Here is a 16,681-nt window from a genome sequence, read left to right on the forward strand (position 1 = left end):
TTTAAGAAAGGAACAGATCTACTCATCTTCAATGGAATATCCAGTAAATTCATATATAGGGTTTTTGCTCATGCATAAGTAATAATAGCTCAAGTTTATTGAGTGCTGGGCCAGACACTACCTCCTTGTTTACATTATCTCAATATCCTAACTCCCCTTTTAAAAAGAAAAATACAAAGAAATATGGTTTAGAGCAGATACTTGTTCCAAATAATGGAGATTTGAACTCTTGACTGCCTCAGTGGCCTGAACATCACTGTGATTTTATACTACCTAGGTGACTCGATTGTGGGCCCACGAGATGGGGCTAGACTAGACCTATGCAGGTAATAGAAGTAAACACAGGCAAGTATCAGAACCCATCCTTATGAGAAAGGGCCTTTAATAGTTCTGAATCTTCTCATCCAAAAAATGGGCTGGGAACAAGAAGTTCAGGGTATTTCACCATTGTTTGCTTATAAACTGGGCAAAGAATATATCTTCTAGACACCCATCAGGATTGGAGAAGTGCAAATGTTATTTTATGTTTGCATCAGTAATGCATATAAAAACTCCACTTACTATAAATTATTTCATGGGATCAGGAAAGCCACGTGATATTTATAAAGCAGTATGCTAATCTGGAAAAAGAGGTTGATATTTTATTTTTTAAAATTTTCTGTTAGCTTTATTTATTTGTTGTTGGGGGCAGCCTGAGAAGGCTCAGTTAGATGGTCTTAATCTTGCATTTGATCTTAGCCAAAAGGCGGAGAAGCGATTGCTCTTAATCTTGAGCACACACAACAGGCACTCAAATACTGACTTTTTTTCCTACCACCATTCTTTATAACCCTTCCCCCCCCCTCCCCCTTAAAAGGAAGTTAATATTTTAAAGTAAAACTTTTTTTAAAAAAAGATTTATTTATTTATGCATACAAGAGCTGGGGTGCAGGCCAGAACTGTGGTGGATGAGAGGATCCACCAGAGACAGAGTGGGGAATAGAACAGACAGACTGACTGAACTGCACTGCTGAGGGGAGCAGCGGGTGAGACAGGAGAGGTCTGCGGCGCCATGTGGGTTGCTCCCTGGCTGGCCGGGGATAGAACTCGAACTCGTGCTACAGAGGCTGTGGACAGCCTCATAGGCTGCGTCCCAATCCCTTGTGCCACCAGGGAGGCCCTATATTTTATAATTTTTTAAAAAATATTTATTTAATTATACAAGCACTGAGTACAGGCAGAGGCGCGGGAGGGTGAGAGAATTCACCAGAGCCAGAGCAGAGAGTAGAGCAGGCAGAGTGACGAAGTACACTGCTGAGGGGAGCAGCTGGCTGCAGAGAGGTCTGCACGCCATGTGGGACCCTCACCCGGCGCTGTAGAGGCTGCGGACAGGTTCGCAAGCCAGTGCTCAACTGCTGAGCCACCGGGGAGGCCCTATTTTATAATTTTTTAAAAGATTTATTTATTTATGCATACAAGAGCTGGGGTACAGGCCAGAGATGTGGGGGAGGGGCAGTGAGAGGATTCACCAGAGACAGAGTGGGGAAAGGAACAGGCAGAAGGACCGAAAACACTGCTGAGGGGAGCAGCGGGTGAAACAGGGGAGGTCTGCTGCGCCATGGGGGTTTCTCCCTGGCTGGCTGGGAATCAAACCTGCGCTGCAGAGGCTCTGAACAGCTTCACAGTGCTTCCCTCAACCCACTGCACCACCAGGGAGGCCCTTTCCTTTATTTTCAAAGGAAATAGTCACTGAGCATTAGGTAGACATTTATTTTATTTCAGCACTTTCAAGGTCTCATTCCATTGTCTTCTGACTTTTATTATCTTTCAAGAATTCCTCTTCATTGTTGCTCCTAAAAAAGTAATGTGTCTTTTTTCTTCTGGTTACTTCAGAGAGTTTCTCTTTTAATGAGCAATTTAGTTATGCTATGTATTTGTGTGGTTTTCTTGTATTTATTTTGCTTGGAGTTTATTAGAGTTTCTTGAATTTATGGATTCTTTTCATCAATTTTGAAAATTTCATTTTTGTTCTGTTAGTATTGCTTCTGCCTAATTTACTTTCTTTTTGGGACTCCAGTTACGAATGATAGACTTTTTCATAATGTCCCTCTTGTATGTTTTTTTCTGCTGGTTTCTATTTGTTTTTCTTTCTGCTTCAGTTTGTATATATTTTATTTACTTGGGTTTCATTTACTAACCTTTCTTTTGCTCTGTAGGGTCTGCTCTTAAATCTACCCTTTGAATTTCATACCCTTTTACACTTTTCAGATCTGAAATTTCAGTTTGATGCTTTTGGATTCCAATTCTTAGTTGAAATTGTTTGTCCTTTTATATGTTCTTTCCCCTTTTATCATATTTAAAATTTTTCTGTTGACTTCATTGTTTGGTTCATCTGAGTATCTATTTCTATTGTCTGTTTTCTCCTTTTGGACTTCAATTGTTGCTGGGTGTTGTGAATAAAATGAAGCTTCAGATGATGTTGTTTTTTTCAGAGGAAATCACCCCTCCCTTTTGCTTGCCAGGTAGACTAGGCGCTCATCACTTAATCCTTGTAGGGGCTGAGCTGATAGTTGAGGGTGTATTCCAGTTTTAATGAAGAGCTTCTCCACCTCCGGTTTACATTTACTATTTGCAAATACACATCCAGGGTTTCCAACCTAAGTCTAGTGAATTCATGCAGGCTTCCCTCCCCCTATATTCTAATCTTTATCTCCTGAGAACAGTGAGGTTGCTGAAAATTCTTCTTAATTTTCAGATTCTGGGTGGCTACAGAATTTGCCAAATATTTTCAGGGGGAAACCAGCTTTGTTACTGGGCCCAGTTCTTTAACTTTCCTCTTTCACGGGTATTTCCTTGATTCTTGCTTTTGGTCTTTTCCTAAATCTCTCTGGCTTCCTTTGCCTAAGGAAAGTCTGGATTCTCAGTCTTTTGCCCCAGAATCAGCAAATGAACTTGGGGGGCAAGTGGATTTAGAAGTGTCATCTTATTTCTCTGTAGTTCCTTTTTTTCCTCCCAGAGTCTAGACCCTTCTAGTCTTAGTTACTTTAGCTGCTTTCTGATGTCTTTAACATAGATTTTAAAGATGTATCTAGCTTTTCTAGTTCTCACCAAGAGTGTTGGTTGGTATGCTACAAGCTACTTTACCATATTTAGAAAAGGGAATTTCTCAATAGGAATGAAGTAATGAGAATAAATTAATCTTTCATTAATTATTGTGCTTTCTTTATAGTAGTGGTTCTCAAAGAGTTATTCTCAGCCACATCTGGGAATTTGTTAAAAATATTAAAAATGCAAATTCTCAGGCCCTACCCCAGACCTCCTCAATTAGAAAGTCTGACGTGGTTCTGCTATTTGTTTTAACAAGTTCTCCAAGTGATACATGCTAAAGTTTAAAAACCACTGCTTTATGATAAATTAATTTTAATTTTCTACCCTTACCTATTTTGGGCCCTGGAGAGTGTATAATGGACAAAAGTGAAAGAAAATTCTCTATACAGATACTCTGAATAAGCCATTTAATATATTTAGAAAACATCTCTGTTCCTCACAGTGTATTAATTCCCTAAGAATATGGAATGGCCGTGTAAGCATGTAATTGTAATAGACTAGAACTATTATAATAGCTGTGTGTGTAAAATGCTGTAGAAATTAGTGAAATAGAATTAGTCTGTCAGTGGGAAAAGGGGAATCAGATGTTAGTTGAATAGGGTGGGATTTGAAGGTGGGCAGAGGATATTCTAGGTTTGTTAAATAAAATGATCATGTAATTTATTATCCAAAGCAGGTCATTTTGAGAATCATGTGTGCTTTTATGCTAGGGCACCAAGCATAAGCCAGGACTGTTCTTGCTAACTAGAATATGAGATTGCCCTATTTGTGAAGAACAAGTGATGCTGATGACCTATAGTTCTATGTCAAATTGTGGAAAACACATTTCTTTTAATTATTTATAAAGTTTGCAACAATTCTTATTAGATGGTTTATTAGTTTCCTAGGACTGCTGTCACAAATTTGCACAAACTGGGTGACTTAACAGAAATTCTTTCACAGTTCTAGAAACTAGAAGTCTGAAACCAAGTCTAGCAGTGCCATGATCACTGTGAATGCTCGAGGGAAGATAGTTGCTGGCAGTCCTTGGAGTTCCTTAGCTTGCAGTTTATTACTCCAATCTGTTGCCTCCATGGCCACATGGCCTCTGTGTCTGTCTCAAGACCTTCTTTAAGGACACTGCCAGTCATTGGATTCAAGGCTTATCCTACTCCATTATGATCTCACATCTGCGAATACCTTATTTCCAGATCAAATCACAGTCACAGTATAAGGGTTCTATCTGTCTTCCTGGGAACACAATTCCACCCACTACAGATAAGATGGTTTTAGCAGCCATTAAAAGTTTCTGCAGCTTAATTGGGTTAATTTTTTGTTACACACAATCTTAAACACATACTAACTTATATTTGATGGCGCCATCTAATAATCTGAATGCATTTTCAGTCCAGGCAATTGTGTTTTGTATTTCTCTTATCTCATATATGTGTGTATCTGTATCACTTTGCGGAGTCAGAGTGAAACTTTGCAAAGAAACCCTTTAATTATTGAAACTGTATTGCAGTTTGCTGTTACTTGAGGTGGAGCCACAAGAGATTATTTTTGGCCAGTCATTTATCAAATAAATTGACCAATTGGGGAATTCGGGAATCATGGAAAAGAGTATAGAGTATGGTAGGGCATAGGCCAGAGAAGCCAGATTATTTTGCATGTAATTTTGAGCTCAGAGAACGGCATGCGCAGACTGTAGTTATAATTTCACTTCACTAAAGGGTGTGACTTAGTACAAAAGAAGATTGTTGTCTAGCACTCACTCCCTAAGAATGCCGCTCTGCTGGCTCTGCTCATTCCAGTAACATAAACTGTACATTATATTCCTTGGGTTTTATTATCATTTGGAATTATTTGAGTAGGCAAGTGTTAAGATACTTTGTTTTGTTATATTTAAAATTGGCACTCTACCACTGAGTCTCTGTGTAATATTCGTTTATTTTAGTGCATTGTTTTTAATGATGTGAAAGTTGGTAAAACATGGATACAGATTTGAAACCCCAAGTCTTTGATTAAAACTTCTATTATATCTTCATAACATGTAAAACCAAGACTTAAAAGATAATATAAAAAGAACACCTGTAAAGGGAAAAAAAGATAATGGAAAAATGAGGAAAGAATATGAACTGTTAATTTCTTCAAGAAAATATACTAATGATCATAAATATTTGTTAGGATGGTTAACCTTTGTGTGGAAATGCAAATTAAAAAAGAAATGATTTTTTTTGCCTTTCAGAGTGACACAAATCAGAGAAGAATAATGCAGTGTTTTTAAGTTTGTGGGGAAGTATATTCTCTCATATACTGTAGATAGGAAGTAAATTGGTAGAACCTTTTTTGTGAAACCAGTTTGGTAGTACATACCAATATATATATAGTTCCTTTGATATTTCTTTTTCCCATTTTGTGAATGGTCAGCTCATGTTTAGTTTTCTTACACTGCATTCTATTATGCCTTTTTTTTTTTAAACATGTATTTTATTTATTTGTGCATACAAGAGCTAGGATGTAGGCCAGAGGTGCAGGGTGAGTGAGAGGATTCAACAGAGACAGAGTGTGGAGCAGAACAGGCAGATTGACTGAAATACACTGCTGAGGGGAGCAGCGGGCTAGACAGGAGAGGTCTGCTAGGCCATGTGGGTCATCTCCCTGACTGGGGATTGAACTCATGCTGCAGTGGCTTTGGATAGCTTCATAGTGCTGAGACTTAACCCTTTGCACCACCAGGGAGGCCCATATATTCTAGTATGTCTTATTGTATGTCTTCTATGTCTGTATAACAAATGTCTGTACAACACATATATAAATTCTTTTCTTTTTGGTATGCTTCCTAACTATGCTAAACATTTCATTGTTCTATTAATATTTTTTCTAGCTCTTATATGCCTTTCTATTTTGGTTCCTAGTGGGGCTTTTTAAATTAAAACTAGATAGAAGTTTCAATTTATATATTCAAATATTCCCCTTTTGATTTCCCTTGTGACTTGTAACCTTGATAACTCTCACCTCTTCAGAAGTTTCATAAATACATACTTAATCTTTAGTACTTTCTATTTTGTCTTTGTCTTTAAAAGACTAACACTTAAAGATACCTGTAATTAATTTGAAGGTATTAGATTATTGACCAGTTATTCTGATACTGCTTACTGAAAATTCTTCTCTTCTCCTTCCTTTAATACTATTTTATTCAGTTCATTAGCATTCATTTTTTAATCAGTCTATTCTAAGTGATTTGCCAGATCTGTTGTTTAAATTCACACTATTTTAAGCAGGGTTTTTTCCCCAGAAAATTTAAATTCAGTAAATTAAATTCATTAATTTTTTAAAAATTGCTCATCAGTTTATTTTTTTTTTAAGATTTATTTATTTATTTATACAAGCACTGGGTACAGTCAGAAGCGCGGGAGGGTGAGAGAATTCACCAGAGCCAGAGCGGGCAATAGAACAGGCAGACCGACGAAATACACTACTGAGGGGAGCAACGGGCTGCAGGTGAGGTCTGCGCACCATGTGGGACCCTCTCCTCCGGCCACTGGGGATTGAACCGGCGCTGCAGAGGCTGCGGGCAGCTTCACAGCCCAGCTCTCAACCGCTGCGCCACCAGGGGAGGCCCTCATCTGTTTATTACCAATGAAATATGAAATAATTTTGTCATGTTAAAAATATCTTTGGGAATCTTATGGTCATTTACAGTAAACTTAGAAATTTTGAAACATTTGCCATTTTAATATTTAGTTTTCTTACACTGTATTTTAGTATGTTTTATTGTATGTCTCCTAAATATCTTAGTTTTTTATGTAGATCACATTTTTTAAATTAAAATACTCCCTACATGTTTTTATATTTTGATACTGATATGAATGAGATCTATTTTTGTTTCCCTACTTTTTGTTGCTAGAGATGTATAGATTTCATGTATACATATTTCACATAGACACAGTGTTCATAAAGTTTTAATTTCTTTTATCAGTTTTTCTCAATATATAGTCATTGCTCCCATACTAGACAGTGAACTCCATTAGGACTAAAACTTTACTTTTACTTACATTTTTATCCTATGTATCTGTCACTTGATATAAATCAGTATATTAATATCTGTTGAATAAAATGAGTGATAAGTAGAGAAAGCACTACAGGAATATAGTGACTGTCTCTGGTGATGTTTTTATTTTCTTTCTATTTTTCTTTTTGTATATCTTAGGTTTTTAAGAGTAAACATCTTTTCTATAACTGGAAAAAAAGGACATTTAATGAAAAAAAAGCTTACTTATAAAGTGTTATTTTTTAACTGAAACCAAAGGATAGTTTATCATTTTGCTAGAGTTGATTTGATGTTTTCTGTAAATCTCTGGTGAAATGCCAAGAGGAATGATCTTTGAGACTGACCCCCAAAATAGGCATGGGACTGGGGAAGGAAAGAGGCCCATGGAACCTAGTGGATGATTGTTGAGGTGCTGGTGGTACGAAGGGTGTGAAAATATGTGCTTATAGAGGTTTGAACCTTTAACCCTAGGAGCTGATACAGAGAGGTAAAGCTACTTTACCTCGATAAACATAATTTGGAAAGGAAAAAAAAAAAGGATAGAAGCAGAATTCTCACAAGGCAAATAGTGGGAAGCTACTCAAATTCGAAGTATTTTTGGTTTTTGCCTTTTTTAATGAGAGGAGTCTGATTTGTATGTAGGACGTTAGAAAAGAACTACCCACAGTTCTTGTGGGCTTTGTATTCCCTGGCCTTTTTGGGGGCTACTTTACCTCAGATTAAATCCTAGCCCTAAGCAAAATTCACAGAAATCTCAATTGTCCCAGCAATAGAAATCATTTTTATTTAGCCTTCCCTAATGTGAGTGGGTTAATTGAATTATGTGTTCTTTATATCCAGGTTGCTCAATGAAAGTCTTTTTATTGGCGTTCATGCCTGAACTAGTAACTGGGTATGGCCTTTCTCACTTTCTTCCTGGACGCTTTGATGATGTTAATTTGCCTCTGATTGTGGCCCCACTGACTAGGGACAGATGTGTACGCCCATGAAAGACATTATTAAATCTCAGGCAATTGATCATTCAGTAAGGATAATTTTAAGTGGGGATTAAAAAAATTTTGTAATTTGAAATTACAGATTAACAGGAAGCTGCCAAGATAATAGAGAAGTCCTGTATAGAGTTTGCCCCAATGGTTAAGTCTAATATATTGTAACTGCAGCACAGTCTGAAAATCAAGAAGTTGACATGTGTATGCATGTTTTTTTGTCATTTTAGCACCTATGTGGACTCCTGTAACCACCACAGAACCATTCTATTATTACTGAGAACTCCCTCATTCCCTGTGTTAGTAGTCCCCAAGAGTGCCCAGGTTTGGTAATTTTCTGGAAGGACTCACAGAGCTCATGTGCTTCTGGCTGTGTTTTATTACAGCAAAAAGGTGCATAGAGCAGAGTTAGGAGGATACCAGCCATGAGCTTCTAAGAGTCTTTTCCAAGTGGAATTGCATAGGGTACATTTAGTTCCCCAGCAACAAACTGTCGCAGCATTTGTGAAGTGTTTTCTGTTATGGGAGCTCATTAAGCCTAGGATTCCAGCTTTTTATTGGAAGCTCATCACACAGGCCCAAATGCCTTTATGATTGATCATTGTTACTGCAACTCCAGAAGAAAAACAGGTGTTCACCATACATCACACTGTTTGTACAAACTACACAAGCTGGTATAGTGTGGTCCAAAGCTCCAAATACGTATCAATTAGTATATAAGGAAGTCCAAGACTTCAACTGCCAGGAGTCAGCCAAGAGCACTCAAAGCACACCCTTCTGAAAGGTGCATGATTTAAGCAGTTTGGAGTGCTAGATTAACTTTGCTGCATACCTTTCCTTACCCTCCTTTATCCCCTCATCCCCCACCATTCTTAACCCCTTAAGAGCACTAATTTGTTCTCCATTTTTGTAGTTTCATCATTCCAGAATGTATAAGTCAAATCATACAATATGTGGCCTTTTGAGATTTTTTTTCTTAGCATAATCTTCATGAGGATTTTCTTACTCAGCATAATTCTCAAATTGTATGTATTCATAGCTTGTTCTTTCATTGTCACATATTCTGTTGTATGTATTTATATACCACAATTTGTTTAACCATTCAGCAGGTGTTTATTTTTCCCTTTAGAGTTGATTTGCATATATAATTTTTAAGTAATGGCTGATCAGTCATGCGGGGGGAAGGATTTTTGTATTAAGCATTTGTTATGTGCCATTGCTCCACAGTCAAATTGTTCCTTGAGCTAGTCAATAGCCTTATTCAGTTATTCTGTCAACAAATAACTGAACATCATGACATGGCAGGCACTATTTAAATAATAGAAATGTTAAGAGTGAAGAATAAAAATAGGTCTCTGTCCTTAGTGCATTGCATTTTAGTAGTTAAAAAAACCAAACTAACAGGTAGATAAGCAAATAAATATTTGCTAGAAATGGGTAAGATGGGTAAGATATTGGAGAAACTACAGAGTCTAGATTAGCCATGAGAGCCCAGCTGCATAGGTTGGGGTAGGTAGTATTTTAGAGTATGACTTAAGAGTGAGCACAGCATTTAAGGTATTAGAACACAGTTACAAAGGCCCCCAAAAGGAGAAATGGAAAGGAGGCATGTATTAATTTTCTGTGGTTTCTACAACAAATTACTACAAATTTAGTGGATTAAAACAACACCCATATACTATCTCAAAGTTCTTTAAGTTGGGACTCCTGGCCAGCCTAGCTGGGTACTCTGCTAAGACCTTAAGAGGTCAAAATTTAGGTCTTGGCCAGCCTAGGCCCTTTTTTTTTTTTTTTTTAAAGATTTATTTATTTATGTATACAAGAACTGGGGTACATGCCAGAGGTGTGGAGGGTGAGAGGATTCACCAGAGACAGAGTGGGGAACAGAACAGGCAGATCGACCGAAGTACACTGCTGAGGGGAGCAGCGGGCAAGTCAGGAGAGGTCTGCTATGCCATGTGGGTAGCTCCCTGGCTGGCCAGGGATCGAACTTGTACTGCAGTGGCTGTGGACAGCTTCATAGGTTGCGTTTTAACCCCTTGTGCCACCAGGGAGGCCCAAGCCTAGGCTCTTAATCTGGGAGGTATGGGGAGAATCTGTTTCCATATTGAATTCCATGTGGTTATAAGACTGAGATCTTCATTTCTTTACTGGCTGTCAGCCAGGGATCATTCTTAGCTTCTAGAAGCCATCTACGTTCCTTGGCTTAGAATCCTCTCCACCTTTAAAACCAGAGGAGTGCTTCAAATCTCTAATTTTGCTTTCGTCCTCCTGCTTAAAAAAAAAAATCAGGTTTGAGATATAATTTTCAAACCATAGAATTCACCCATTTAAAGGACATAATTCAATGGCAACCATCACCACAGTCAACCTCAGAACAATTTTATCACCTCAAAAAGAAATACCCATGATCTTTTAACTATTTCTTTTATTCCTATCCTCTTCCTCTCAGTCCTCAGAATCTTCCAATCCATTCTTTTTTTTTTTTTTTAAGATTTATTTTTATTTATTTATACAAGCACTGGGTTCAGTCAGAAGTGCGGGAGGGTGAGAGAATTCAGCAGAGCCAGAGCAGGAGCAGAGCAGGCAGAAGGACCGAAGTACACTGCTGAGGGGAGCAGCGGGTGGCAGGAGAGGTCTGTGCGCCATGTGGGACCCTCCTCCGGGGGCTGGGGAGCAGCCGGAATCGAACCGGTGCTGCAGAGGCTGCAGGCAGCTTTGCAACCCAGGGCTCAACCGCTTCGCCACCGGGGAGGCCCTATTCTTCTTTTTTTTCTAAAGATTTATTTATTTATGCATACAGGCCAGGGATGTGGGGGAGGGGTGAGAGAATTCACCAGAGACAGAGTGGGGAACAGAACTGGCGGATCGACCTTGACTGAGATACACTGCTGAGGGGAGCAGCAGGCGAGTCAGGAGAGGTCTGCTGTGCCATGTGGGTTGCTCCCTGGCCGGCCAGGGATTGAAATCGTGCTGCAGAGGCTGTGGACCACTCCACGGTGCTATGCATCAACCCTTTGTGCCACCAGGGAGGCCCCCTAATCCATTCTTTTGCTTTCCTCTTCTGGACTTTCATGAGTGGGTTCATATAATACGTGGTCTTTCATGACTGGTTTCCTTCACAGGCAAGTTTTCATGGTTGATTGTGTTGTGGCATGTGTCACTACTTACTTCCACAATATTCCATTGGATGAATATGCTATATTTTGCATATCCACTCATCAGTTGGTAGACATTTGGGTTATTTCCACACTTTGCCACTATGGTTAATGCTGTTATACACATTCATGTGCAAGTTGCTGTACAAACATGTTTTCATTTCTCATGGAGTGAAATTGCTGGATTATATGGTAATTCTATGTTTAATTATTTGGAACTTTCAGGCTATTTTCCAAAGTGGCTGCACCATTTTACATTCCCCCCAGCTGTGTTTGAAGATCCAGTAAGATCCAATTTCTCCACACCCTTGCCAATCCTTGCAATTATCTGACTTTCTTAACTATCCTATATCTCATTGTGATTGTGATTTGCATTTCCCTAAGGAAGTTGAACATCTTTTCATATGCTTATTGACCATGTGTATATCTTCCTTGGGGAAGTGTTTATTCAGAGCTCTTAATTAAAAAAAAAGGGGGTTATCTTTTTGTGAGTTATGAGGTTATTGTAGTTGTATCTTCATGACTACCCCATCTCCTGTTTTGCGTATTTTCCCAGTCCAACCTAGATTGCCTCTCGAGTTGTGTTTTTTTTCATACACTAAACTTGAATTTTGGTGGAGTATACAGTTCTGTGGATTTTAACACATGTATAGATTTGTGTAAGCACCTCCACCATCAGAATACTGGACAGTTTCATCACCCCAGGAAACTCTGTTATGCTATATAACTTTATAGACACCTTGTATTCCATGGCTCACATGTAGATCCATCAACAGAGAAGAATTTTTGGTTCATCTTTATAGTTATTTTTTTGTATGTGTGCCACCAAAAGGAATGTGCTTATAGTTGATTTTGGGGGTGAGGATTTATTGTCTTCCTCACTTCACCAAACTAGAAGACAGTACTTCTACCTTTTCAGTTTAATGTCTTAAAATAGAGATCTTATTATTTCCCCTTTTCCAGGGCTTTCAATGATACCTCAATCCAGACTCTAGCCTGGAGTTTTTAGTTTTGTTTTTTTTTTTTTTTTTCTGAAAAGACTTTCTTTCTGCACAGAAGTGGGGAGTCTTTACTGGCAGTTGCCTTCCTGATGGCAACCAGTTCTTTACTCAGCCCTTTTCTCCTCTTGGTTCAGATGTATGTCCCCACCCTTTTCTAACCGAGGGCCCCCAACCTTGAGCAGTTCCAGGGTGTGCCAATCATAGGTTGCAAAGTCACACACCTCCTCGTTATGTCCAGCATGAATTTGGTGTGGTTGGCATGGCACCTGCAGTGGAGGCTGTGCCTTGGCTTGCTCACATTCTTGGTCACCCATGGCCATGGGGTAGCACAGAGCCATGAATGCAGACAGGGATGGGGAGAGGGGGTGGAGGCAAGTTCTGAAGTGATACCTGAAGCTCAGCATTCTGCTCCCAAATTTCCCTGGGCCTCCCTCTCTGTACCCAGCCACCTCTCCCCCCACCAGCGTCCCAACGTTGAGCTCACACCTGATGCTATCTCCTCAGGAGCCATGCAAATCTGTTCTAAACTGGAGTTTTAAAACACTACAATTTGAATTCACACCTAACTTCTCCAGTTTACCTCCCATTTATACCACATTATGTTCTACATTTGCTTTTCTGTCACTGTTTTTTTTGTGAAAAATGTTCTTTCTGACTGCAATGCTCTTCCTCTTTTGTATCATCTCTCTGAGACCACCTAAGGTTCAGCTGGAGATCAACACCTCCACTCTATGGCCCAAGTTCTCTCTCCATACTCCTAACGCAGAATTACCTGACGTCTTCTCCTCCATTTTCATAGCATGTTGTCTTTTTATGCACTTTTCAGTATGTCTGTGTTTTTGATTATGAGCTTCCTGAGGACACAGGACATATTCTATCAATTATCAATGGCATCTAGCTTAATTCTTTGCATATAGTCAACTCTTAGGGAATGTTAGAGTTAAGTTAATGGTAGAGTCACCAAGACTTGGGACTTAATTTTGTCTGGACTTTTTCTTGAATCTACACTGCGTAGTGCCACTTTTCTGTGCTTATTTGGCAGTTTATTTGTTTATGTAAAGAACAAGGGGGAGCCTCCTTGCTGACACAAAAGGTTGAGTCTTACCACTGTGAAGCTATCACCAGCCACTGCAGCACAAATTCAATCCCCGCCAGGGAGCTAACCCACAAAGCGCAGCAGACTTCTCCTGTCTCATCTGCTGCTCCCCTCAGCAGTGTATTTCAGTCAATCTGCCTGTTCTGCTCCCCACTCTGTCTCAGTGAATCCTCTCATCCCTCTGCACCTCTGACCTACACCCCAGCTCTTACATGCATAAATAAATAAAATAAATCTTAGAGTGGGACAGAGGCCGTGGATGTGGAGGCACCTTTGAGCCCAGGGAGTAGACACCATGAGCAAAGATCACCCTCCCAAGTTGAAAAAATTTATGGACAAAAAGTTGTCATTGAAATTAAATGGTGGCAGCCATGTCCAAGGAATATTACGGGGATTTGATCCCTTTATGAATCTTGTGATAGATGAGTGTGTGGAGATGGCAACTAGTGGCAAACAGAACAATATTGGAATGGTGGTAATACGAGGAAATAGTATCATCATGTTAGAAGCCTTGGAATGAGTATAAGCAGTGGCTGTGTTCGCCAGAGAAATCAGTTGCTTCCCCATGTCTGCTTCCACAGCATCTTTTTAGTATGACATAAAAATTGGGTCGTGTACATTTTCTACGGAACTTTTTGTTAAATAAACTTTTGTAATAGTCAAAAAAAAACCAAAAACCTAGGGCCATTCCATTCCATGAATTTAATTGGAAATTGTTGGATAGCACTTTTTAATATGATTCTGATGCTATGAAAAAATAAGATATGCTTATTAGTGTTAGTAGAAAACAGACATTGGAACTTGTTACATAGTGTTTCAAATTTTAATTCTAATGAGTGTAACCTTATGCAAGTACCTGATCCCTTGGAACTTTGTCCTGTCAACTTTGAAATGGGGATATAAATTCCTCAGTTTACATGAATAGATGATTTTATATTTGCAAATATTTGATTCAGTCAGTTTTTCTACATTTGTCCAAAATCATATCATTTATTCCTGTATTCAAGGAATACAAGGAATAATAATCCCACCCTCCCCCTTTAGAAGCTTTCAGACGGTTCTCCCTCATTCTCTCAACAGTAAAAACATGGTAGCAGCAAGAAGAGAATAGGGATTGCCAAATGATTCAACCTTGCAAGACTGGTCAAATACAATTGATTGCCAAAGAGGAAGACTACCTTAATATACTTAACCTGCCAAGTAAGGAATCTTACTTGGGAAATAGCTTTGCAGAAAATCCAGTTTATTTTGCTGATCTTCTAAAAAGTAAAGCCATAATTAAAAGTTCTCTGGTTTCATAATCAACTCAGCACATTTTTATTGGTTTTTCAAACAACTTTCTGACTTTATACCTTGCGTAAGTCCTCATATTTGTGTCAAATATTATAGAGAAGCTTACTCACTGTCCAAATGAAGGCTGAGCACAAAACAGCCCTGTCTTCACATACAATGCAGAACATACATTGAACACCTTAGTGTCCATGCTGTGTTTTATTGGGAGTATAAATCAACTCCTCAGGATGCTTCTAGTCTACAAGTGAAGAAGACAAATATAGAGATGATTCTTTTTAACAAACTAGAATGATATAACTGGTTTCCTAAATATGTGTTACCAGAAGACAGTCTCAGAGTTAATGCTGGGAGGGAGCTAGCTCATACGAATCTTCATTGAAGAGATGGCCCTTAAAATGAGTTTCCAATAAGGAATCATCTTTGAAAAAGCAGAAGAAAAGTACAGTAAAAAAAATTCTAGACTGAGGCATGAACATACATGATTTATTTGGGAAATAGTAATCTAATTGAAAGTTTCTGTGCTCAGGGATGTGAGATTAGACAAATAGATGGGGAACAATATGGTACAGGATCCTGGAGTCTTGCCTGCTTTTAAATCTCTTTGTTGCTTGTATTTTATTTTATTTTATTTTTTGTTGCTGCTGTATTCAGTAGTTAACACACTTCTGAAAATATCTGAACCTCAGTTTTTATCACTGATAAAATGGAGATAATATCCATCGGTCAATGGATAATATCCACCTTGGTTGTAAGAAATAATTAAGTACCTGAGTAATATTGAGCATGTAGTGATAGTGGCAAATTGTAATCTCATGTTAATTGGACCTAGATTGTGAAGGACCTAGGATACCATCTCAAATTTAGAATTTATTCTGATGCTTTGATCACATCACTTACTTGGTACATGTTAAATTTTTTTAATTTGAAAAAAAGTATTCACTTTCATATCATTGAAATGAAGTAGTCTTTTTGAGTCAAATGACATACTCTAAGAACACAGTATTTCAAGAGGATTGTACTTTATATCTTTCAAGTTAAAAATATAGGAACTGATTTTGGTAGTAACTAGGAAGGCTCTAGTAGTCCTTTTTTAATATTAAAATATTTTTAATGTGAAAAAGCACATAAGATAGAATTTACCATCTTAATCATTTTAAAGGTGTACAGTATATTTTTAAAGTGCACATGACTGCACCTTGTCATGCAGCAGATCACTAGAACATGTTTGTCTGGCAAAACTAACTCTGTATCCATCTTTGTCCTCTCCTGTCAGCCTCTGGCAACTATCATTCTACTTTCTGGTTTAACTACTTTAGATACCTCCTGTAAGTGGAATCATGTAGTATTTGTCTTTCTGTGACTAACTTACTTTACTTTTTTGCATGCATAATGTCGTGGAGGATCTTATACCTCAAGATTTTTGCTATGTTGTAGCATATGACAGGATTCTCTCTTTTATAAAGCCACTAATATTTAATTATATAAACACATTGTCTTTATCCATTCATTCTTCAAATGACCTTTGCATTGCTTCAAATTCTGCGCTATTGTGAATAAATACTGCAGTGAATGTGAGTATGCAATTATTTCTTCACGATCCTGTTTTCGGTTTTTTTTTTATAAAGATTTATTTATTTATACAAGACCCGGGGTACAGGCCAGATGTGCAGGAGGGTGAGAGGGTTCACCAGAGACAGAGCGGGGAGCAGAACAGGCAGATGGACCGAAGGACACTGCTGAGGGCAGCAGCAGGCGAGGCAGGAGAGGTCTGCGCGCCATGTGGGTTTCTCCCCAGCCGGGAATCAAGCCTGCACTGCAGAGGCTGCGGACAGCTTCACAGCGCCAGGCTCAATCGCTGTGCCACTGGCGAGGCCCTGTTTTCAGTTCTTTTGGGCATATACCCAGAAGTAGTATTGATGAATCATATGGTAATCTAGTTTTAGTTTTTTGAGGACCCTCCATACTGTTTTCCACAGTTGCTGACCATTTTATATTTTCACCTCTGCACGTGGGTTCTAATTTCTCCA

General features: G+C 38.6%; 1 protein-coding gene across 1 annotated transcript; it reads left to right on the forward strand.

Moving 5' to 3' along the window:
* Positions 1-13,656: 13,656 nt before the first annotated feature.
* LOC311180801 (small nuclear ribonucleoprotein G-like) lies at positions 13,657-13,881 on the forward strand (the record flags this gene model as incomplete). Its single annotated transcript, XM_084248770.1, has 1 exon — positions 13,657-13,881. The coding sequence occupies one exon, from the start codon at positions 13,657-13,659 to the stop codon at positions 13,879-13,881; it is 225 nt and encodes a 74-aa protein (XP_084104896.1).
* Between the last annotated feature and the right edge of the window lie 2,800 nt (positions 13,882-16,681).

Source organism: Talpa europaea (genome assembly GCF_964194135.1).
Source record: "Talpa europaea genome assembly, chromosome: 12".
In the NCBI taxonomy this organism is placed as follows: domain Eukaryota; kingdom Metazoa; phylum Chordata; class Mammalia; order Eulipotyphla; family Talpidae; genus Talpa; species Talpa europaea.